This window comes from Panthera uncia (genome assembly GCF_023721935.1).
Source record: "Panthera uncia isolate 11264 chromosome C1 unlocalized genomic scaffold, Puncia_PCG_1.0 HiC_scaffold_4, whole genome shotgun sequence".
NCBI classification, from domain to species: domain Eukaryota; kingdom Metazoa; phylum Chordata; class Mammalia; order Carnivora; family Felidae; genus Panthera; species Panthera uncia.
In genome coordinates this window covers 95798407-95822454 of record NW_026057585.1, presented here as the reverse complement: position 1 = coordinate 95822454, position 24048 = coordinate 95798407, and the positions used below count along the sequence as shown (strand labels likewise).

At 58.5% G+C, this 24048-nt stretch overlaps 1 protein-coding gene across 1 annotated transcript in view; it reads left to right on the top strand.

Moving 5' to 3' along the window:
* The first annotated feature begins 1024 nt into the window (after positions 1 to 1024).
* TNFRSF1B (TNF receptor superfamily member 1B) overlaps positions 1025 to 24048 on the top strand; it is a 35767-nt gene continuing 12743 nt past the window's right edge. Inside the window, exons 1-8 of the mRNA XM_049618076.1 lie at positions 1025 to 1224; positions 17433 to 17532; positions 18874 to 19002; positions 19673 to 19822; positions 20278 to 20371; positions 20776 to 21014; positions 21551 to 21628; positions 22562 to 22596. Of these exons, the coding sequence (XP_049474033.1) occupies positions 1147 to 1224; positions 17433 to 17532; positions 18874 to 19002; positions 19673 to 19822; positions 20278 to 20371; positions 20776 to 21014; positions 21551 to 21628; positions 22562 to 22596 (903 nt within the window). The 5' untranslated portion in view covers positions 1025 to 1146. The remainder of the gene's footprint in view (positions 1225 to 17432; positions 17533 to 18873; positions 19003 to 19672; positions 19823 to 20277; positions 20372 to 20775; positions 21015 to 21550; positions 21629 to 22561; positions 22597 to 24048) is intronic.

Here is a 24048-nt window from a genome sequence, read left to right as displayed (position 1 = left end):
TTCTGTGTGTCTCTCTCTCTGACCCTCCCCCGTTCATGCTCTGTCTCTCTCTGTCTCAAAAATAAATAAACGTTAAAAAAAAAAAAATTAGAGTTGTGGCTCAACGAGGAGGAAGATGGAAGACGGGGAAGATGGCAGGGAGCGTGGGTGCTCAGTCGTGATGCGAGCCCCAGGGGAGCCCGCCAGCCCTCGCGGCCCTTGGCCTGGGCTCTCTCTGGACGCCCTCAATTTCCCAGATGGCTTTCTGTCCTAGCCTTGTTTACTTGTTTGTCACCTAGACGGGAGACTTAAGAGGGAAGGCAAGGCAGGGTCTGGCTCGCTCTGAGAAGGGCTTGAAGAACATTTAAGGACAGGGACACCTGGCTCGATCTCAGGGTGGTGAGTTCAAGCCTCACGCTGGGCATGGAGCCTGCTAAAAAAAAATGTTTGAGGATAAATGAACAAATGGATAATAGTAATAACAGCCAACTCAGTATACACAGCTTATTAAGTTACATATACATTTTGTGAGCGTACATACATAATATAATATATATATTATATAGCTTTTAATCTTTGGAAAATGTAACTGTGAGGTTAATGCAGAGACACTCTCAGATGGGTCTGGCTCGAGTCCAAATGAGTGAATTATATAGAAAACTGGTGGCCCCCCAGAGCTAGTGTCACCTTTGGGAGATGTTTTTCCAAATTAGTGTCCCATCTCCACAGGAATGGGGAGCCAGCGGGGGAAGGGGGTGGGTGGGAGGGGTAGGTGGATGCAGGGCAGGTTGAGAGGCACAGCCTGGGGGCAGCAACAAACCTGGTGGGAGGGTGACTTCAAGGGGAAGGGGCACGAGAAGGAGGTGGAGGCGGAGGGGTCCCCGAGAGCGGGAGCCCCGGGCGAGTTGAGGGGGTAAGAGCCGGAGCAGGGACGCGGGGCCGTGCGCGAGGGGGGCGGGGGCGGGGGCGGGGGCGGGGAGGAGGCGTGGTCGAGAGGCCCCGCCCCGCCCCGCCCCCTCCACCTGCCTCCCTCCGGCCGCCAGAACTCAGGCTTTCGCTTTCCGTCGGAGGCGCCGGAGGCAGCGGGGCGCGGAGAGGAGGCGCGAGGGCCCAAGGGCGCGACAGCCAGGGACGGCCGGACCCGCCCGCGCTCCCGCCGCCGCACGCATGGCGCCCGCCGCCCTCTGGGCCACGCTGGCCGTCGGACTGCAGCTCTGGGCCGCGGGGCGCGCCGTGCCCGCCCAGGTGGGTGACCCGCGCGGCTCTCACGCCCGCCGGTTGGCGCGCACCCCACCCCCCCATCCCGGAGCGCGGTGTCGGGGCTCGGGGAGACCGAGGCGCCGCCCCCTGAGGGTGAGACGGTCGCCGCGCGCGCCCGGAGACCCGCCGGGACCCTCCCGAGGCCTGTGTGGCACACGTGCGCTCCGGCCGCGAGCTCCGCCCCCGCCGCCCCGGGGCGCAGCCCGTCCCCTCCGGCCGCGCCGACCCGGGCGTTTGGGGCCAGCCGGCCGGCCCCGGGCTGATCCCCGTTAGAGTCTGGCCCCCGACTCAGACACCCCTGCGACTGCGGCGCCCGGCCCGCCTCCCGCGGCGGGGTAGGGGGTCCCGTACCGGAGCGCTGTCCTCGCTGCGGACGCGGGCCCTCTCTTTAGAAGACTTCCTCCTCCTCTGGGCTATGGTTTTCCTCTTTCTTAGAAATGCTAGGGCTGCGCGTCTGAAAGAACAGGGCCAGATGTGCAGTAAGTAAGCGCCTAATAAGGGCACAGTAGGACCGTGGGCTGCGTCCCCGCGCGTTTGCGCAGACCCCTTCGCCAGGACGGACTTGGGGTGTCCGGCGACCATTTCGGAGCCTGTTCATTCTTTGCGGACTCGGGGTACTGGGGAGGAGACTGTGTCTTCAGGTTCCCCTGGGCTGACCTCCGCGAGGGCCTGTATCTGAGCTCGGGGGACACAGGAGGTGCGGGAGGCCTTCTGGGCAGTTTAGCCAAGGCAGACGCGGCCCCTTAGGGACTGCAGAAACATGGAGAAAACAGGCCTCGTGCACCCACCACGGTGGCAAGGTAGAGTCTGCAAAGGGATCGCGCATCCTCTGCCTGTTTTTGGCTGTCTGCGTGGTCTGATAAGCTAGAGTAACCCCATTTCACAGAGAAGGCAAACTGAGGCTCAGAGAACTTGTATTTTGTGGAAGGGCATAGGGGGCGCTCTTCCTCTAAAGGGGGCATTTCCCCCCTCCAACCTCCTCGTGACCTTACCCTGATGAATGTGTGATGTGCTGACTCAGGTGAACATCTTCACGGGGAGGAAGGTGGGAGGTGGCACTGGCTCATGCGGTAATGTGAAGTGACTCACTGGCCACGGCTGGAGACATCTTTAGAGTCCAGCTCCCCAGGGCAGAGGATGGAGGCTGTCGCACCGGAGTTGACTCACCTGCAGCGGGTGCCAGGATGTACCCTGGGGCAGCGGTGGGGAGGGGGGGCCTGCCCCAGAGGTTGTCTTGAAAACAGAGGAGGGTCAGGAGAATCCCAGCTCTGAAAGCCTGAGCGCAGGGTCAAGTCACAGACTCGGGCCTCAAGGGGTGTTGTCCTGCCCTGGTGAACCCTGGGGTCACGTGAGCCCATCGGGGGAACAGGTGCAGGGCTTCTCTGTGCAACACCACGCCTGAGTCCCAGAGTAGTGTGAGGGGTCCTTGGTGTCTCTCACTTTCCACGCCTCCGGGCCAGCTCCCGTGTCTGCTCAGGTCCCCTCGCCCCGGACTATGTCCACAGCCTCGGAGCTGGCCTCCTGGCCCCCGCTGCCTCTCCCACTGACCCTCCTTGGTGGCACTGCTCCCCGTATTGGGGTACCTCTGCGCCTGCCCGAGAAGCCTGCTAATGACTCCCAGTGGTGGAGGGAGAAATTCCCCCGGGGGGCCCCAGGTTGGAGTGAGTGAAGTATCTGGGTTCTTTCTGCCACCTCTCTGCATCCGTACCCCACATCCAGAGAGACTTGGTCATTGCATTGTCCCCTCTTCACGGCACACCCCTTGCCGCCTCCTTCTGGCCTTTCCCACGAACCACCCCTTCCAGAAAAGCCTTTCCTCACCCTCCCGGTTGGATTGGATCAAAGCTCTTTGTTTCTCCCAAGAACAGACTCTATTCTGCTTTTGACTCTAGTGGTGTCTTATCTACCTCAACAGGTGGAAATTTCCTTGAGCGCAGGGCCTGTGGGGTCCTCTTCCCCCTGGTTTTTATGAACTAAGTGCCAGGCACTGTGCTAGGCCTTTGGTACCGAATCTCACTGAAAGCTTCCTTACAGCAACTCCTAAAAGGCGGGGGGGGGGGGGGGGGGGGGGGGGGGGGCTGTGGTTGCTGCCGTTCCCATTTGGAGACGTGGAAGCTGGGGCCCAGAGAGGTTGTGACATTTCCCAGGATTACGGGGCTAGGGGCGGGGAGGGGCTGGGGGGATTTGAATGCAGGTCTGCCTGATTCCCCAGCTCCTTGCACACTGTGCTCCCTGTGTCAGGATCTCCCCGCTGCCCCCAGCCAGCTGCCTCACCCACAGTGTGTGCTCAGCATTGTTGGCCGTGACTCACCGTAGCTGCAGAAGGAGCCCCCCCGGGGGACCTGAACTGGCTGTAGGGTGTGGCAGATTCATTTCGCCATCCGCGCTTTTGCCTCCTTTAAAAGCCGTTTCTGGCTGGTGTGGAGTGCATCATTCATTCATCTAGTATTCATTCATTCGGCAAATAAATGCCAGGAGAGCTGGCGGAATAGGTAAGAGCACTTGGTGCCCTCTGATGGGGATGGGCAGGGCCCCTGCCGTCTGGCTGTCTGCTGGGAAGGGGGTCGGCCTGCCTCTCACCGGAAGTCTGGAGGCTGAGGGGCCCTTACTACTTGCCTGCTCATTACCCGGGGCGCTAGGGCCAGCTGGGGTTAAGGGGACAGACTGGGGCTCCCAGTTTGACCTGGGGACAATGGCCTTTGATGTGGAGATGGGTGATCTGTGTACCTGCTGTCCCGGGATGCCCCCTGCCTGACCTCCCAGAGGGGAGCCTGTGTGCTGACTGGGGATGTGGCCCGGTGGTTGGTCCTCCCGCACAGGGCGGCGGGCAGCCAGCCAGGCACCCTGGTACGGCGCCGTTCATTCATTCCCCCAGCATTCGTGGACACCTACTCTAGGCCCACCCCAGTGCCGGGCTCTGGGGACCTCAAATGACCATGACCCGGCTCCAGCTCTCCAGGAGCCACGTTGCCAATGGTCACAGACCTGGGCTCTGCCCCTACCCGCCCTTGAGAGCTGGGCCAAGTTAGTGGCATGGACACTGTGGGCCTGGAAAGTACTTCCCACCTTGCTGTCCTCACAGAGCCGAGTGGGTGTGAAAGGTATTGCGGCAGATAATGGCTGAGAGCCTGCCAGGCATTTTTGTGTTAGGTAGTGACCCTCACTGACATCCTGGGGCACCATTGCTTTCCAGGGCTGGGAGATACTTTATGGCCTTGACCATCCAGTGCTTCCTAGAGGAGTAGCCAGGAAGGTTGTATGTTGGGTCGGGTGGGCAGGGGGAGTTTTGATGTCAACCATGGTGTGTGTGTGTGTGTGTGTGTGTGTGTGTGTGTGTGTTTGTATGTGTTCCATTCAGCTCTCAGTTTTATGCCATGCTGGCTGCTTTTCTGTTCCTCAGGCATGTCACACACACACCTACCTCAGGGCCTTTGCACTTGCCTTTCCCTTTCCCTTGAATGCTCCTCCTGCTGATCTCCCCTAGTCTCATCACACTACTTCTTTCTGCTCAAATGAATTCTTCTCAGAGAGCCCTTCTCTGACCATCCTGCCTACAAAAGCTCCCCACCAGGTGCTCTCCCTCCCCTGACCTGCTTTGTTTTCTTTGTTCTGTTTCTTTCACTTTTACCGCATCTTCCTACTGGATTGTAAGCACAGTGAGGGCTGGGACCTGCTCGCCGCTATAGACTCACCGCCTAGAACCGAGGTTCTCATTCTCAGCACCCTTGACATTGGGCCACATCATTGTTTTGGGGCTGTCCTGTGTGTTCTGGTACATTTACCAGCATCCCTGACATCTACCCACTAGATGCTAGTAGAACCCCCCCCCTTTAGTTGTGACAATTAAAATGTTACCAGATATTGTTGAACGTCCCCTGGGGGAGAAATTGCCCTGGTTGAGAACCGCTGGCTTAGAATAGTGCCTGGCATGTCGTAGGTGCTAGAAAATATTGAGTAAATGTGCAAAAATATTCATTTGACCTGTATCATGGCCCTGTTTTCTGGATGAGGCAGAAGGGTTTGAGAAGCCAGTGGTGGCAGGGCTGGGTTCCAGTCTGTCTCCCTCCATTTGGGGTATTTCTCTGGGTTCCTCTTCACGCCGTATTGGGTCTGCGGAGGCTAGGGGTGCTCTCCTGAAAGTGCTCCCTCCTGTCCTTCACATCCCCTCTCTAGCTCGTGACAGGGCCATCCACTGGCAATGACTCAGGGCCCCGATCGGCATGTGACTGGCCCAGAAGCGGGAAGGGAGGGAAGCTGGGGGTTAGGGAGGAGAGAGGGGTGCCACCAGGGGAACGGGAACAAAGTGGGGATGCTGTGGCTCCCAGTTCCGGGCCCTTTGCTGGGTCATGGGGAAGCAGTATTGATGACTTAGGGGAAGGGCCCAGCCCTCAGAATCAGGCAGATCTCAGCTCAAATCCTTCCTCTGCTGTTTACAGGCTGTGTGTTTTTGGCAAGTCTCTCTATCTCTGGGAGCCTCTGTGTTTCCAACTGGAAAATGGGAACGACCTCCAGCTCGTTGGATGCTTGTCAGCGTTAAAAGTGCTTTGTAGGCTATGCAGTTCACTGGTGGCTATTTGAGCATTGGTGGCTTTGTAGGGCCTGACCTGACTTTGCATTATGGGATGGTGCTCAGGCTGAGGCGGGGACCACCGGGGAGTCAGATTCTCTGTCTCTGAGCCACAAGGGCCCCAAGGTGTGGGTAGCAGACCTCTGGTTGCCCAGAGCTTATGCCCAACATCCCTGAGAGCAACTTTCATTCTGCCCTGCCTTTTCCTGGCTGTCCTTCCTCCCCTGAAGCCCCCTCACTGGGCCTCTCTCACCACCTGTCCGACTGCCTGGCCTCCGGACCCTAGCATGTGGTCACGGCCAGGGGGTCAGGAAATCACTCCCCCACTCCTTTCATGAGTGACAGGTGCTGTATGTCATTTGAGGGTGAACGAGGGGTACATTTGGCACAGTTTCGAGGAGTCTTAAGACCTCCCTGTGAAAGGGATTATCTGGCCTCAGCTTCCCTGCCTTCGAGATGGTCCTTCTTCCAGGCTATCTCTAAAGTCTCTTCCGTTTCTAATCTCTGTGATCCTGAAGTTCTGTTTACTTGTAACCCTGAGAAGGGAAAGCCCTTTGGAGGATCCTCTGAGGCCATTCTCCAGCCTCTAAGGGACTTCCAAGATGGCAAGGCCCCAAGGAAGGAACACTGGCCCAGGTGTCAGGAGAACCGGGTTCCCAGCCCAGCACTGCCACTGGCTTGCTGTGTGACCTCCTTCAGGTTACTTAGCTTCTCTGGGGCTAAGCATTCCTCTCTATTAAACCTCCCACCACTGATCCCACCACTCTCCTGGAATGTCGGGGAAGTGCTAACTTTGCATGTGTTTAACAAAGGCCGCAGACCGAGGAGGGGTGCGGAGGGGAGGAGGGGTGCGGAGGGGAGGAGGGGTGCGGAGGGGTGCGTGTCTAAAAGTTTTCCCAGGAAGCAGAGCCCAACACTCCCCACTGTGAATATCTTGGCTTCCCAGCCTCTCTTCCTGTTGACCTCAATCCCGCTGGCTTTGCCTGGAATGATTCCTTGACTCAGGCCCCAGTGGCACCAAGAATTCCTGGCTGCCTGTCAACTTGCATCCAGAACAAGATGCAGAACCCTCGGGCAGAACAGGACTCATGGCTTTCCTGCCTCCTTGCCACTTAGTAAAATTCAGAAGCCAGACTCCCTGGGGCCTCAAACCGTGAGTAAGTCTATGCCGTGGGCACCCACTGCAGGGCCTGCTGTCTGGGAACCCACGAGTTCAAGGAAGCCTCGGTGGGAGTGACGGTTTCCTCGAAGAAGCCCTCTGTTGCCTGTGATGGGCACACAGCCCTCCCCGCTGGTGCTGAGTCTGGCAGGCGTCCTTCACAGCCCGGGGCTTTGGGCGTTTGTCCCCCCTCTGCCGAGCTACTGACTGTGGGGCTAGGACTCTGAAGCTCAAGGCCCACCCCTGTGGGGCTCACGGTCATTTTCCACTGTGGCATGTTGTGAGGTCACCGGGGAAATAGTGACATCACTGTGGTTTGGGGCACTTGGGGTGCGCACCCAGTAGGAGGAAGTGTCTGTTTACCGACTGGGGTTTGGGAAAATAGATTTCCTTCTGCCCCAGAGGTGAGCAGCGCTGGGGGAGCGAGCGGAGTTGCGGGGGCAGCTGTCCAGGAGGCCCCAGGCTGGAGCCGTGGTCTGGTCTCTGCCCTGCTCTCTTGTTGTCTGACACACCGTTCTACCTCTCTGAGCCTCCACGTCTTCTTTGCAGGGACAGGCTTCGTCTCTGGTGTCACCTGCGGGACAAATAGGCAGTGTGGAATGCGGAATGACTTCAAGAGCCACAGGATGAGTCTGTTTCTGGGTCCTCAAGAGGCCAGCAGACTGCTGCTCTGTCCGTGACTTTGGAGCCGGGGCCCTGAGTTGACCCAGCCCCTCCGACAGGGCAGAAATCCCCAGGGGGTTTTGTTTGTTTTCTTTTGATGTCCAGACGGTGGCCCACCCATCTGTTTCAATCTGAGCGTGGCCCTGAGTGGGCATGGCTGCTGTGGCCGCAGTTTCAGGGAATTGAGTGGGCCTGGGATGCGCGAGGTGGAGAGCAGTGTGGGGAAGGATTTGGGGACAGGACAGGCAGGCTGTGTACGGGTATCTTCCGGGCCGTCCGTGGGAGGCCTTCTCCGGCGCCTGTCAGGAGAGATGCCAGAGGCTGTAGAAGTGACCAGAGCGTGAGGCTGGGAGCTGAGGGGTCTGGGGCCTGGTCCTGGCTCAGTCTGCAGCTCTGCGGGGCCTGGCCACTTTCCTTCTCCTCTCTGAGCCTCGGCTGCCCCAGCTGGAAGTTGGGATCAGCGTGGACCTCGCCCACCCCTGCCTTGGAGTCCTTTGGCCCCGAGTGTTAGACTGGGGGAGGGACTGGGGGAGGTGGTGCATGGGGTGGGGGACGGCTCGTGGCTTTGGGCAGAGGGTGGAGTGCAGTTCTGCCTCCACACGCCGCGCCCCCTTGGAAGGCCCCTGTCTGGTCTTGACCGTGACCCTCCCGGCAGGGGCACCTTAGTCATCAGGATGCTCACCAGCACGTTGGGCGCCCCTGTCCTTCCTCCTGCTGACCCACAGCCTGGCTTCTGTCTGCCACTCTTAGAGACTCCGGGTTTGGCTTCTCCCTGTTGCCTGCTGCCTCCGTCTCCTGCTCCATCCTGTCCTGTCCTCCCAGCAGCCTTGAGCCCTCCCCCACACATGGCACGATTCCCCCCTGTCCTCCCCAGCCATCGCCCCCCGGCCCCCGCCCCCGAGGGCTTTACTCTCTGCCTGGCCCGGCTCTTGGTCACTGTCCTCATCTTTCCTTGTCATTTTCCTGGTTCTGCCCCCTCCCCGCCACCCCATCCTGGCCTCTTCCAAGTTGCCCTCTTGCGATGACCGCACAGGGATCTGTCTAAAAGTTGAGCCCCAGGGTGAGCAGGATCGAGATGAGTGGGTCCAGGAGGGGGAATGGCGTGGAGGGAGCCACGAGGCAGGTGTAGCAGCAGACAAAAGCCTAGCTGGGGCAAAAGCCTCATGGGGAGCAGTGAGGACACAAGAGGTTATGGGCTGTTTGGGGCCAACTAAAGGAAGTAGTAACAAATACAAAGATTGCATTAAAAGTGGTTACAGCGGTGATTTTTGGAGTGTGTGCCAAATGCTTTACATGTCTTACGTCACTTAATCCTGACAACAGCCCCACGAAGTGTATACGGTCTATAGATGAGAAGATAGAGGTTTATTAACCTCATTTATTAAACAAACAAACTCTGATGCTGTCAGCTAATAAGGGGGTGGGGGAGGTGGCGGTGTCTGAATTCAAAGCCAGGCATCTTCACTCCAGCGTCCATGATATGATTTTGGCACAACCCTCACCTCCTATCAGGGGTTGAGGCAGTGGGAAGCCATTGATAGTTTTAGAGCAAGGGAGTGACTAGAGCAGAGAGTGAATTAGGAAGATCACTCTGGCCTTGGTGGGCAAGTCAGATGAGGAGGGACTGTTGCAATAGTTTAAGCAGGAGCTCTGGGCTGAGGGAGTTAGCAGCCAAATAGGAAGGAAGGATAGGAGGCTTCAGGGAGGAATAGGAGGCCTTTGGACTAGACCTAAGACCTAGTGTGGGACAGAGGTTCTCAGGAGGAGGAGGAGGGGTTGCCCCTCTGTACCCCATCCTGCAACACAAGGTCCCTCTGGCTTCAGCCCTGCCCCGGCCTGAGCCAAGTGATGGTGGCCAGCGTCAGCCTCGTGTTCCTGGAGCTGTCGTGGGCAGCCACCGGTGAGCCTGGCCTCGGTCACCCGGGCTGCCGCCGGGGTGCCATGGGACAGTGCACGGCTGATCCACTCGTCTCAGGTGTGAGGTGAGATCTCAGGACTTCTGGGGAACTGCATAGCTCTGCTGCCGAGGGCCTCAAGACCTTGAACTCCGCTCTGAGCTTTACTTTTCCCCACTGGTAAGGTGGGGATAACAGCGTCTCTGTCACTTTGCATCGGGGCTGGGAGAGTGCAGTGAGCCCAGGGCTGGGACTGACATCCCGGGAGGGAGGCGCTTCTGCCTTCCCCGAGCCCTCAATTCTCACAGCCCCTCCTTCCCTGGAGGAGGGCGGTTTTGATAGGAGAGGCGGTGGAGACAGGGAGGTTGAGCTGTGTGCTCAGGCTGTCAGCTTACTAGAGGCGGAGCCAAGATCCCACCGCAGGCCATCGCGCTCCAGAGCTCTGTACTTTCTCGCGGTGGTCGCTGCCGTGGCTGTGACAGGCTCTTATCTGAAAGCTGTTGCTTGGTCTACCCCAGCTAAGGACAGACACCTCCTGCTCTCCTTGCGAGCCATTTCCTGCCCAGTCCTCATGCTGACTCCACCTCGTTTCAACTAATTGGAAATGAAAACTTTTGTATCTGTTAAACAATTCAGCCTCTGTTAGGCACCTACTGTGGGCCGTGCCCTGGGCTGGACATAGAGCAGCGAGTAATAAAAACCCAACGAGGAACATTTAGCTCTTACTGCCAGCCGGGCACGGCACTGGGCACTTGACACGCATTGACTCAGTGAATCATAATGGCTCCACGTGGTGGGCACTATATTTGTCCCCATTTTATAGATGACAGAACTGAGGCTGGTGAAGGGCAGAGCTGGGATTCAAACCCAGATGTCCGGCTCAGAGCCAGAGTGTGTGGAGGGGGCATGGTGCCTGCCTTTGAGGGGGAGATACTGGGAAACAGGTAATTAACCAAGAAGAGGTCTGGGCAGGGTAGAGATCTACTCAGGTTGTCACTGGGGCCCCCAGGAGGGACCTCTGGCCCCATCTGGGAGTTTGGAGGTTTTGCTAAAGTGGTAGTGGAGAGGACCCTTGAAAGAGGCTGGAGAGTTGGCCCTGCCGTGGGGGTCGGGATGGTTGGGCAAGGGAACCGGACGCTGCAGGGGGCCGCGCAGCGGTGCCCGGACCTCGAGCTGGGGATGAGCTCATGCCCGAGGGCGTGGAGCCAGTGGTTTTCAACGGGGCCAGACTTGGCTGCAGGAAGGTGATTTTGGGTCCATCTGGAAAGCCTGGGGACCAAGAGTGAGGAGGCTGTAGCTGGCAGGAGATGCCAAGGGTGGGGAGGCGGGAGCCAGGTGAATTGAGGGGGCCACACCGACAGGCCAGTGTGTTGGGGGGGGGGGGTCGGGAGGGATGGAAAGGGATGTCCTCTGCAACTAGCCGCAGGGTTCCTTGGGGGCAGGGGCCACATCCTGCCATCTTCAAGCGCTAGCACTTTGCACAAAGGCGGGCCCCAAGAACCGGATGCCAGCCCGGGCTTCCTGTCTGCCCCAGGCTCACTTCTAAAGCGACATCACAGGCAGCAGGCAGGGAGTGGGATGGTCACCCCTGGGCCGCCGTCTGTGATGTGGTCGGTCTTTCCTGATGCAGACGCTGTTCCTCTCCATGACGGCAGGCGAGCCTCCGTTGCCTGGTCCCAACGTCGTTGCCGCGTCGGTCTGGCCTGATGTGGCTGCACCCTGCAGTCTACGGGGCTCCCATGAACCCCCAAGATTGGGGCCCAAGCGGCTTTGCCACCTCCCACCGCACCGCAGGGCCCCAGAGACCTGCCATGCAAATGAGGGGGTTTCTCTATTGCTTGAAGATGGTTTCCATCCGTGTCGGGGTCCCTGGGTCCTTCTGCAGATGCCTCTGCCCCTCCCCCTGGCTGCGGCCTCTGCCCCCGGGGACCCTGGAGACCCTTTTGGGAGAGTCTCTGAATCTGCCTGCACCTTGCTCACTGAGTGTTCTCCTAGGAGACACTCTTCCCCTCGGGGCCCCTCTTCTATAAGACGAGGGAGCAGGACAAAACCACAGCATATAAAATTGTCCAAGGACACGGAGGCAGATGGAACCGTGACTGCTTCCTGTCTGCCGCTGGCTGGCCGGCTGCTCTCGGACTTAGTATCGAATCTCCCAAAGCCTCTGTTTCTGCATCCCTAAAATGGGGTGATGTTGACCCCCTTGCGTTGCTGAAGGGATAAAACGAGAGAACGCGTGTGGTGCCCAGGGCTGCGTGTATACAGTCGGTGGGTCTCCCGGGTCTGTGCAGCCTCCGCGTCCTTCTGGCTCCGCGACAAGGGTAGCTTTGAGAGGCACGTGCTCCTCCCCGAAGGCTGATGCTTCTCCCTGTGACCTCCTCCCCCCTCCTCCCCTCCCCGCCCTCTCCCTCCCAGCGGTGCTCCCAGTGGAGGCTGGGAGAGTGACCCCTTCCCAAGGGTACTGGCCTCTAAAGCGGAGGGAGGGGTCTCCAGAAAATTAAAAGGCCCCGAAGACCCCAAAGGCATCGATTGCGCTCACGGTGGCAGGAAGGGCAGAAGGCTCCGTCCCCAGTTTGCTACTCTCAGATGACGCCTTCCTGGTGGCCACTGCTTCTCCTTCCCCGGTCCTGCCCTGCTTTCCCTTCCTCTCTCTCACTGTTTATAAATAGAAGAAATCGAGCGCCGCCACCTTGGGGTACACACGGGGCCGGGCCCGGCTCCAGGAGCGGGAAGGACAGAAGTCATCCGTGCAAGGGTTGCCCAATTCCCCGCGAGGGCACTGACTCCATCTCAGACCGGCGAGGCTGCCCTGGCCTGCCGCTCACTGGCTAGTGACCCCAGTGAGGGGTCCACCTTGAATTGGTGTCCCCTCCCCCAGCCGTGGCCGCTCTGGGTTCTGGTCGGTCGGGCTCCTCCAGGGTGACAGAGGGAGGGAGGTCGGGAGGGGAGGGGGCAGCGGGCAGGAAAAGGCACGTCTGACTCGACAGGTGAATGAGGGATCAGAGAGGCGGTGCCTCCTGCTCCCGGGAGGGGCAGAGACTGGGGCGGGGTCGGTGCAGTAATGCCCAGCACCTAGGGACCAAGTGCTCAGTACTGTTTGCCGAGTGAATGACCGTGTCCACTTTCGTCCCTGACTTCCTCCACCATTAAATGGGGGGCTGCTGACGTGGCGTCTGAAGCTCCTGGCACCTTCGAGCCTCTGCCGCCAGCCTGAGGATGGGTCCTCTCCGGAGCCCGGTGACTCGGGCGGCTCTGGGACGAGCCAGGTCTCGGGCGCTGAACGTCCCTGCCTGCTGCGGAGGACCGGCCTGGTCTGAGGTTCCTGGGTGGTCACCTGAAGTCAGAGGTTGTTGGCCCGAGGCTGAGAGGGGTCCCCGGTGCTGGGGGGCATGTGTGTGTGTGTGAGAAAGAGAGCCCGAGGAAAGGTAGAACCTGTGTGCCCACGTGAGCCAGGGCCGAAGGTCCAGCTTGGCGCGGAGGTGGGTGCATAGGAGCTGGTGGCACTGCGGTGGCTCGGGGACCAAGGCGGAGGGCAGATCCGAGGACCTGGCTCTGTCAGCCGTCCTGAGGAGGGGACAGAGATTTCTCCGGCAGGACCAGAGCAAGAGTCACATCCCTGCTCCGCCCCATCCTTCTTGGATGACCTTAGACAAACGACTTGATCTCCCTGAGCTGGGAGATGGGCACACGCCCCCCCTGCTTTGGGGGGTGGAAGTTGGCTTCCGTGAAGCGCCTGCCGCCTGGCCTGGCTCGTAGTAGGTGCTTCGTGAATATCCCGTGGTTTTCCTTCCTCCTCAAAGGGCCAAAGCCGAGAAGCTGGAAGAGTGATGTAGGCCACGTGGTGGGAGGGTGTGCTGAGTTTGGGAGGCACTTGAGGTCCCGGGTGTGTGTCGAGGGGAAGGGACGCTTGGGTCCCGTGTTCTGGGGACCTCCCCAAGAGAAGGGAGGTGGGAGAGGAGGAGCAAGGAGCGGGGCTCTTGTGCCGTGGCCTCAGACACGTCACCTCGCCTCTGAGCGTCTGTGAACGTCGTGGGGAGACTGCGGGACCGCGGGTCTCGCATGTGCGGCTACGCCTGGGAGACAGTGGGTGTGAGGGGCCCCGTTCCGCGGGTTTCTTCTGTCCTGGGTGGAGGGAGGCCCATGTTGAGCAGAGGAAATGAAACAGCTGACCCTGATGTGGTGAGGCAGCTCTGAGGCCTGTAGGAGGTGAGCGGGGGACCCTCATGGCCTCCTTGTGCACAGTCCTGTGTCACCCTGACACCAGCCATGCCCTGGGATGGCCTGGAGCCTTTAGAAGGCCAGGGAGGTGGCTTTGCTGCTCTGTCTCCATCTCGCACAATCTCTGTACCTCATACATTGTATGTTAGCTAGGTCTGCCCTTCCTCCTCCCTCTCTCCCTTCACGTTATCCTCTCTCCCTCTTATTCACTGATCCCATCCATCCTTCCATCATCCATTCATCTGTCCTTCCATCCATCCATCAGTTATCATCCGTCCATCGTCCATCTTCCCCCGTCCCCCATCCCCACACTGAGTCACAGATTGCCTGCCTGTTTAAATGAGTGGGTTTTTAAAAGTGTATTTATTTTGAGGGGGGAGGGGCAGAGAGAGAGGGAGAGAGGGAGAATCCCAAGCAGGCTCTGAGCTGTCAGGGCAGAGCCCGATGCGGGGCTCGAACTCACAGACTGTGAGACCATGACCTGAGCCGCAGTCGGCCGCTTACCCGATTGAGCCACCCAGCGCCTGTAAATGAGTGGTTAACAGTCATCAGTGATTTCCAAATTTTCACCTGGGGACGCAGTGTTTTGAAAGATTGGGTTGGCTAAACTGCTGAGTAAATTGAGTCATATCCAATTTATTTCCTCATTTTAAAATGTCAGAGCTCCCCTGTGGGTGGGTGTATGTGGATCTGAGCCTCCCCAGTACCAGCCCAAGGATCCAGAAGCTTCTACAGCCCTGGGTTTCCCAGAGACCATTTGCCACCTTCTGGGGCCATCCAGAGACCCCTGGCCCATGTGGCCCCTGAGGTGACTGAGGCCTGGCTCCCAGGGCTGTGGTTTGGCCGGGCCTCTGCTCTGGGAGCTCCGCAGTAGAGGGAGTGACCTTTTGTCCCACTCTGCAGAGGGGCTTTCTGTTCCTCATTGTTTAGCCATGACGGGGCTGTGGTTGTTGGATTTTTTCTTTGTTTTGTTTTTTTTCCCTCTGTCCGAGAGCATAAACAGGCTTTAAGATTGCTCAAGGGAGGGCTGACCTCTTCTGCCAACCGCCAGCTCCTGGGCTCTGGAATCACACAGAGTGGCAGGAGGAAGTGCAGGGAAGGGTGTTTATAACAAGATTCTGACAGGAAGAGGCCCCGGAGGGGAGGCCTCCGGGCAGTGGCCTGGGGGCTCTGGGGGTCCCGCTGTCTGCCTACATCCAGGAACCCTTGGCCTGTGGGTGGAGAGAGCACAGACTTGGCCAAGGCAGGGCCCTTTCCCATCAGGCCTTTTGAACCCTGACAGGAAATCCTCCCCCCAGACAGGGCAGGCCTCCCCTGGCTGCACCACAGGAGCTTCCCTGGGAGGGTGAGGGTTTCTCTCTGCCACCAGGAGCCTCACTGGCCCTGTGGCTCTCAGCCCTGCGTGAGTGAGGGGCTTCCCTAGTTACTGCTGAGGTTCCATGTGGGGAAGAAGCCCCCAGTGTGCTGTGCGGGGCGTCCATGAGACCTGTGCCAGCCACCCTGCTGGGGTGAGAAGGAGGTGCAGCCCTCCCTGCCCTCGGGGCTGCTGCCTGAGGGGACAGGCAGCTGCCTCTGGGGGCGCTCAGCCAGAGGAGGGGCGCAGCCCCTGCCCTCAGGGAAGCCACACAGCCGCAGCCTGCAGGGAGGGCCCGTGTGGGGGGCCGTGGGGGACAGTCAGGCCCTTCGCTGGGGTTAGTACACAGTTGAATGGAGTGTGCAGAGGCGGCTGTAGGATTCCTCTGGTTTAGGGGCTCCCCTAGCCTTTGATCTCTGGGTCTGCTCTGCATGCCCCTGCCCCCAGATGCTTTGGACGCTGACAGTGAGCCTCACCCCCAACTGCGAGGAGCCCTGATAAGGAGGCTTGCTTCATCTTTTGTCCAGTACCTGGCAGCCTGTTCCAGGACCGGATGGGGAGGGAAGAAGGACTGTGTGTGTGTGTGTGTGTGTGTGTGTGTGTGTGTGTGTGTGTGGCAACATGAGCAGCTGTGGGCATGCAAGCTTATAGTCCAGATGGGGTGGAAGTTACTTTTTTAGGCTCTGTGTTGTGCAGGATGGTTCCCACTTCCCCTGCCCGTGTCTTTCCCAGCCTCTCTAGAGGGGTTTTGGCACTGGCCCCAGGGTGGATGGAGGGTGGGCTTCGGGGGCAGGCGTCTGCACCCATGTTTATGCTTCGTGGCCACGGTGCTGGATTGGACCCCTTGAGGAAAGATGTCATGAAGCCCACGGCTCAGATTAGTGACCCCTGAACACCTGCTACGTGCCAGGCCCTGGGGTCATAGTAAAGAGTTACCCCCGACCCCGGGCTCGGAGGGCACCTGTCTTGGGTGGGGGTTGGCGTAGCCCTGCGTGCCAGGCGCCCTGGGGGAGGGGGTCGGGATGTTGGGTCCCAGTGACTATTCAGGGTGGGGTGCGTGCGGGGAAGCCTTCAGGGGGAGCCTGCTGAGAAGAGAGAAACAGGGATTTTTGTCAGAGGAAGCCTGGAGCTAGACCAGGTGCAGAAGGCACTTCGGGCAAAGGCGTGGGGACAGGAAGAGCCACGGATTGCTCTGTAGCAGGGAGCCCGGGCCCCGGGGGGGGTCCTCCCCCACCCCTGCCCCCTCCCATGGCTTCCAGCTGTTGACAGGTGCCGCCAGGGTGGGTCTGGGGCTGCTCCCCGGGGCTGCTCATCCCCCATGTAGGACCCGGCCAAGAGTCTGGCTTCCCCAGGCTCTGCCAGTCATGCCCCTGCCCCCAACCCCCGGCGGTGCTGTGGAGGGAGCAGGGGAGGGCCACGTGCAGCTTCCCTGCAGCCCGGTCCCTGGGTGGGGGGGAGTGGTGGGCAGGGCTCTGTCAGTCCCACTTGGAGGCCGGAGCCCTTACCAGGCAGCACCCAGGGCAGCTGGGGGATGGGTGCCCTGCTGGGAAAAGGGGCTCTGAGTGGAGAGCAGCAGCACCTGCTCACTAGAGCACCTGGCGCCCCATAGGCGCTCGACGCATGGTAACTTGTTATTGTTGGTCATCGACAACCATTCACCTACTGAGCCCCAACCCTGCGAGCATCCCGTGCTGGAGGCTGAGGGTCTAGAGATGATGAGGCCGTTGTTTCTGTCCCCTGCATTGCAGACACTTATGGGGTGTGTGTGTGTGTGCGCGCGTGTGCGCGCGCGCCCACGTGGCAGGACAAGTAGGTACCCCCGTTTCAGCACAATGAGCTGGCTGTTAGAAGGGGCCCTATCCAGTGTTCCGAGAGAGCCCAGAGGAGGAGGAATCGGACACAGCCTGGGGGAGTCAGGGAGGGCTTCTCAGAGGAGGCAGCATTCAGCCAGAAACGTGAAGGGGTGATTCCCAGGTGCAGGAAGGAATAGGAGGAATCCCAGGCAGAGGGCCCTCTTGTGCTGGGCACTGTGGCTCTCTGTGACTGAGGCCACTGGCTTTGGTGCCTCACATCCGCCCCCCAGGAGTGGTAGGGGCTAGCCCCGTGCTCCGGCCAGCGGGCTCAGTGCCCCCGCCTCCAGACGTGAGCGTGCTACGCTGAGGGAAGAAGAAGAGGCAGTGAGAGGCGAAAACTCTCCTACCTTCCCCTCAAAGGGAGAAGTCCCCACGTCAGTAGAGCCGCCAAACACCTGCAGGCCACAGGATGGGGATATGGGTGTTAAGTATGACAGTCCAGGGGTGGCCATGCTGATGGCTGTCCTTCCCTTCCCTCTTCCAGGTTACATTACTCCCCTACGTTCCGGGGCCTGGAAGCTCATGCCAACTGACAGAATACTTCGATGAGAGGACCCAGATGTGCTGTAGCAAGTGTCAGCCTGGTAAGTAAGGGGTGGCCACTGGGGCCCTGACCCGCTGGAGAGGGTGTGTGGCGGGGGGGGCTTGGAGTGGGGTAGGGTCACGGCGCTCAATTCTTACCGCATTCCTTCTATTTCCATGAATTGGCCCCACGCTGCCTCCTGCTTCAGGGCCTTTGCACATGTTGTTCCCTCTTCCTGGCAGAATTCCCAACTCCCTTTCTCTGCTTAGCATCTGCTAAGTGTCAGGTGCTGTTCTAAGTGGTGGGAATACAACAGAGAGCAGGGCAGAGAAGATCCTCACCCTCATGGACTTTGCATCTGATAGAGGCACAGACAAACCAACAGAGGAAACAGATATGTGGTCCCATCAGAGGGTAAATGCTGTGAAGAAAACAAGGCAGGGTAAAGTCAGTGGAGACAGATGGACTAGGCCTGCTGTTTTATATGGAGTGGTCAGGGAGTCTGACACCCTCTCTGAAGAGCTGACACTTGGACAGAGGCATGCAGGAGGTGAAGGAGTGAGTTGTCCAAATGTACAGGAAACAGCCTGTTGGCTTGGGGAAATAGCAAGTGCAAAGGTCCTGAGGTAGGAGCCTGTTTGGTGAACTTGAGGAACAGTGAGGCCAGTGTGTGGCCCAGAGTGAGTGAGTTAGCAGGAGCCATGGTAAGGAGTTTAGATTTTATTCTGCGGAAGCTAGGGAGCCGTTGGAGGGCCCCTGAGCCGTTAGCCTGAGGTGTGGGCAGGCACATGTGTACCTGTCATCTCCCACAGCCATTTTAAGAGACCTCACAAGTGACTCTTTTTCTGTTAATTGGCAGGGTCCCCGTAAGAAGTTACTGGATTAGCACAGCAGTGAAGATGGCAGGATAGGGCTCAAGGCTCAAGAGAGAAACTCCTTAATGGTTTGCTTTGATGTTGTCCTATCTCCTGGCATGCCTTCTCTCTAGGCCCACAAGTCCCATGTCCTCATCCTTGGTAGGAGACCAGGGACTACATGTGTGCTGTTGGCTTACTGCTAGTTCACACCCACAGGTAAAGAGAATTGTAGCCATCGAGAAGAAAGGAGCTAGAAAACCAGTTCTCACTAAAGTGTGATTGACCAGTAACAGGCAGTCCCATTGGCGGAATCCCAGGCATCTGGAAAGAGCAGAGGGAAAAGTATTTTATGAGCATCAGGGGTTTGGAGATGGAGTGACAGCTGGGACCTGCAAGATGTTGGATGACTCGGTGAGGGACTTGGAACCCTTTCAAAGAGCCTTCCCAGCCAGGCTTTAAGACGCTGGGGCTCTGGGGAATGGCGGATGAGCCCGGGGCGCCGGCAGAGCTCCCACCCCACTGACCTCTGGCCCCTGCTTTCTCAGGCTACCATGCACAGTCGCTGTGCACCGAGACCTCAGATACCGTGTGTGCCCGCTGCGAGGACAGCACCTACACCAAGCTCTGGAACTGGGTGCACGAGTGCTTGAGCTGTGACTCCCGCTGCACCTCTGGTGAGTGGGTTCAGAGCCGGGGCTGGGCCCTGACACCTTCCCCCGGCCGTTGAGCAGCCCAGCCCCTTTGACTCAAAGTTGGCTAGGATTACCCCAGGCCAGGTGTTTTCGTGCTCCGGAGCCTGGGGCTGTATGGGTACAGCCCTTCCCTGTTTACCAACAGCATTTTTTTTTTTAAGTTTAGTTATTTATTTTGAGAGAGACAGGGACAGTGTGAGTGGGGGAGGCACAGAGAGAGAGGGAGTCAGAGCATCCCCAGCGATCTCCGCACTATCAGCGTGCAGCCCGACATGGGGCTCGAACGCACGAAACCATGATGAGATCGTGATCCAAGCCGAAACCGAGAGTCGGATGCTTAACCCACTGAGCCACCCAGGTGCCCCCATCAACAGCATTTTCATCTTCTGTCTCACCAAATCCCCTTTCACGGCGCCATGGGCAGGCAGGCCAAGGGCAGCCGTGAGAGAACTGTGCCCGCGAGACGGCAGGCCTTGGCACTGCGTGGCCAGTGTTCTTCTTGCCCCGTGCTGGGGCGTGGGGCGGTCCACCAGCCTTCTGGAGACCAGAGCTCTCTGTGGGTGGCGGGTTGGCTGGGCGACGGGGTGGGCACGGTGGTGGGCAGGGCCGGCGGAGGCGGGAATAACCCTGGGTTGCCCTCTCGCTCTCGTAGACCAAGTGGAGACTCAGGCCTGCACTCCGGAACAGAACCGCGTCTGCACCTGCAGGCCGGGCTGGTACTGCACGTTGAAGAGGCAGAAAGGGTGCCGGCTGTGTGCGCCCCTGCACAGGTGCCGCCCGGGCTTCGGCGTGGCCAGGCCAGGTACGGGGCTGGAGCCAGTGGGCCTCGGGGACCCCGCTGGGCCTCTCCTTCATGGGCACCAGCCCATCAGCTCAGGCCGGGAATGTCAGCAGTGGTGGCCAGCTGCCCGCCCTTTCCCCCTACCTCCTTTCCTCCGGCATGCCAAATTAGGCTCCTACTGTGACTAGGCCCTGGGGATCCAGAGATGGGTCAGCTGAAGCCCAGGGTTACTGGAAAATCGGGTGGTGCCACGGAAGATGAACCCACGTGACCCCGGAGGCCAGGAAGTCACTAGATTTGGTTAACCGTCAACCTCGGCCCGGTGGGCACGCGCACACACACTTGTGTGGTTTAAGGGATGGAGGTGAAGACGGAGGTCCGTAGGCCCCTCAGACTTCCCCCGGGACTCTTGTGCCAAGGCCCAGTCGTTCTGCTAAGTATTTGAGTTGGCGACGGGTTCCAATTTTTCCTCGAAGGAACTGCAACGTCAAATGTGGTGTGCGCTCCCTGTGGCCCAGGGACGTTCTCCGACACAACGTCGTCCACAGATGCCTGCAGGCCCCACCGGATGTGAGTGGCTGGGTCGATTGGTTCTGGAGGAGCAGGGAGGGCAGTCCCTGGGCGACTGTGGGGTCTAGAGCACAGACTGGCCATGCCATGGTGCCTGAAGTCCCCGCATTCATTCCCTCGGGTGGAGGCATTGCCGAACCCCTGTTCAGCTCCTGGGTGGGTTTATCCTACAGTGGGTGGGTGGGGCCCAGCACAGACAGCAGGTGAGTGGCATCCTTGCCCTGGCAGTCAGCACTGGGGGGGGGGGGGGATGGGGAGAGGGGGGGAGGGGACAGACAGGGGCGGTTCTGAGGGGTCGTGTGGCACGAATACTCTCTCCTCCCTCCTGGCTCCCATGAGTGAGCCCAGCCACGCTGAGCCCTCAGGCCTCTGTTGTGCCCTGACCAAGCCTCCTCCTCCCTCAGCTGTGGCTCAGTGGCCATCCCTGGCAATGCAACCATGGATGCCGTCTGCGCTTCTGTGCCTCCTACCCTGAGGATGGCCCCACGCCCAGCCCCCACGTCCCAGCCAGCGTCTACACTATCCCAGCAAGTGGAGCTCACTCCAGGCCCTCGCACGGCCCCTAGCACCTCCCTTCTGTTCGTGATGGGCCCAACCCCCCCAGCTGAAGGGCTCAGCACGGGCGACATCTCTCTCCTCATTGGTAAGTCCCAGGAGGGCTCCTTCAGCCTCCCTGCGTCCCTTCCCCTGTTCGAGCTCCGAGTCTCTCTGAGAGCCCCCCGCAGGCTGCACCCTGTGCTCTGCTCTGGGAGGCGGGTGGTGAGGCTTGTCTTCTTTCAGGACCTGGTGCTGTCACGAAGAACTGCCCGGGTGGGAGAGGCAGGGTCCGCATTTTATCTGCAGGCAGAGGTGGTTTCCTGGTTGCCGTCTCCGATGAACTCATTAGCCGCCGGGCTGGGCCAGGTCACCCCATGGGCTTCCCTTCTGGGATTAGGACTACCTCAAGGCCAGAGGTCTCAAACTGGTGACCCTGGGGCTGGATGTGGCCAATAGACATGTCTTTTTTGGTCATATTTTTTGGTTATTTGTCTTGTGATTAAATTTGAGAGTCTCTGGACAGGGCTTGCCCCTCCTGTGACATCCCAGGCATGTTTGGTCACTGACTTAGCTGCCTGGCTCCCTGGTATGTTTGAGTTTGCTTTCTGCAGTTGTTTGGAGCTTTTTTTTTTGTCCTTCTAGGACTGATTGTGGCTGTGACAACCTTGGGTCTGGTGATCATAGGGCTGGTGAAATGTGTCATTATGACCCAGAAAAAAAGTAAGTTTTCATTCCTTTTTCTTTCATGCATTCGTTCTTTCATTCATTCATCTGTTTTTTCAGGACACATTCATTCATTCATTCATTCATCCATTTGTTCAGGACAGATTCATAATTCATTCATTCAAACATTTGTTCAGGACACATTCATTTATTCATTCATTCATTCATTCATCCGTTTGTTTAGGAAGCTTTTCTGGGGTGCCTCCGGTCAGTCCAGTGCTGGGCATAGCTTTGTGGGTCAGACAGCTGGATAGGGCAGCCCCTGTTCTGTAGGAGCTCAGAGCCTGGGGTAGAAGGCAGTGCCACTAACTTACCTACTAAAGAGGCAAGCCACCTGGGTGGCTCAGTCGGTTTAGCGTCCGACTTTGGCTCGGGTCATGATCTCATGGTTCGTGAGTTCGAGCCCTTCATCAGGCCCTGTGCTGACAGTGCAGAGCCCGTCTCTGGATCCTCTGTCTCCCTCTGTCTCTGCCCCTCCCCGGCTTGTGTTCTCCCTCCCTCCCTGTCTCTCAAAAATAAACTTTAAAAAAAAAAAACCTTTAAAGAAGGCAAGATGCCACAGAGCTGTCCGAGGGGGTGGGAGTCTAGGATTGTGTCTGGAAATCCCGGGGGAGTCAGGCCTTCTGGAGCAGGTGGCATCTGAGCTGAGTCAGATCTCCACAGGCAGACGTGTGTAGGAAAGAAAAGGCACGCTGAGGAGAAGGCACGGTGTGAGCACATAGGGGGACGCCGGAGAATCGTTGAGCGTGGCGGAGGGGGTGGGACACGGTCGGGCCGTCTGGGGAGTTGGGGAGGGCAACCGTGCACAGCCCCCAGGGCCAGGCCTGCTCTGGCTGGTTCCGCTTGGGCCCCATGCTGCCCTCCTAGTTAGATCAGGTGTGGCCTGAGGAAGCCATGCTCCCTGACTTGTCGCCTCTCTCTTCTTTGCAGAGAAGCCCTTCTGTCTACAAGGAGAAGCCAAAGTGGTGAGTACCCCCTCTGCCCTCCCCCTCCTCCTCCTCGCCAGTCTCCTTACTGGTGGGCCAAGTCGTGCCCACGGGCACTGGTGCATTCTGGGGGTTGGTCTGTCCGGTGTCCGGGGTGCGCAGCCCTGGGAGGCCGAGGAAGGGCCAGCCGGTGTCTGTCCCTGGGGGTTAGGCAGCCCTCCGTGGGCTCAAAGAGGCTGCGAGTGTGAAGGGCACCATCAGAGCACAGGGCGCTGGCGGTGTCAGCGGCAGGCACGTGGTCACGGACGCATAGTGTGACGGCGGGCAGATGTGAAATGGCGCATGACTCCGTGTCCTCGCCGTCAGAAGGAAACAATGTCTGCTCAGCCCAGCCTGCAGGGCAGTGCCATTCGCTCAGCGGCAACAGTTGGCAGGCTGTCCGTGACCTTCACAGAGCGCTTCCCCGTGGAGCCGCGCTGGGGTACCCTGGTTTTCCAAAGAGGGCCTGGCGTCGTCTCTGGGGTTGAGGTAGAGGTGGGAGTTTGGGTCCCAGACCCTGGCCCTGCTCTCCGCTTCGATCAAAGCAGCTCACCTTTGATCCTTTTTAAAAAAATGTTTTTTCACGTTTATTTATTTTTGACACAGAGACAGAGTGTGAGTGGGGGAGGGGCAGAGAGAGAGAGAGAGAGAGAGAGAGAGAGAGAGAGACACACACACACACACACAGAATCAGAAGCAGGCTCCAGGCTCTGAGCTGTCAGCAGAGAGCCCGATGTGGGGCCTGAACTCCCGAACTGTGAGATCATGATCTGAGTGGAAGTCGGATGCTTAACCAACTGAGCCACACAGTTGCCCCAGTTAAAAAATTGTTTTAATGTTTAATTATTTTTGAGGGAGAGAGACTGAGTGTGAACAGGGGAGGGGCAGAGAGAAAGGGAGACACAGAATCTGAAGCAGGCTCCAGGCTCTGAGCCATCAGCGCACAGCCCCACGTGGGGCTCAAACTCACAGACTGTGAGATCGTGATCTGAGCCGAAGTCAGATGCTTAACTGACTGAGCCACCCAGGTGCCCCGATTCTTTCTTTCTTTTTCTTTCTTTCTTTCTTTCTTTCTTTCTTTCTTTCTTTCTTTCTTTCTCTTCCTTCCTTCCTTTCTTTCTTTCTTTCCTTTTCTTCCTTTCTTCCTTTCTTTTTCTTTCTTTCTTCCTTTTTCTTTCTTTCTTCCCTTTTCTTTCTTTCTTTCTTCCTCTTTCTTTCTTTCTTTCTTTCTCTTCCTTCCTTCCTTCCTTTCCTTTTCTTCCTTTCTTCCTTTCTCTTTCTTTCTTTCTTTCTTTTCCTTCCTTCCTTCCTTCCTTTCTTTCTTTTTTTTATAAATTAGGGTGCATGAGGGACTTTTGTTAGAGACAGACCACTGACACAGTAGTTCATCAGTTTCTTATCAGGAAGGCCTTTGCCTGAAAGTGACCGAAAACTTAAGGATGACTTAAAGCA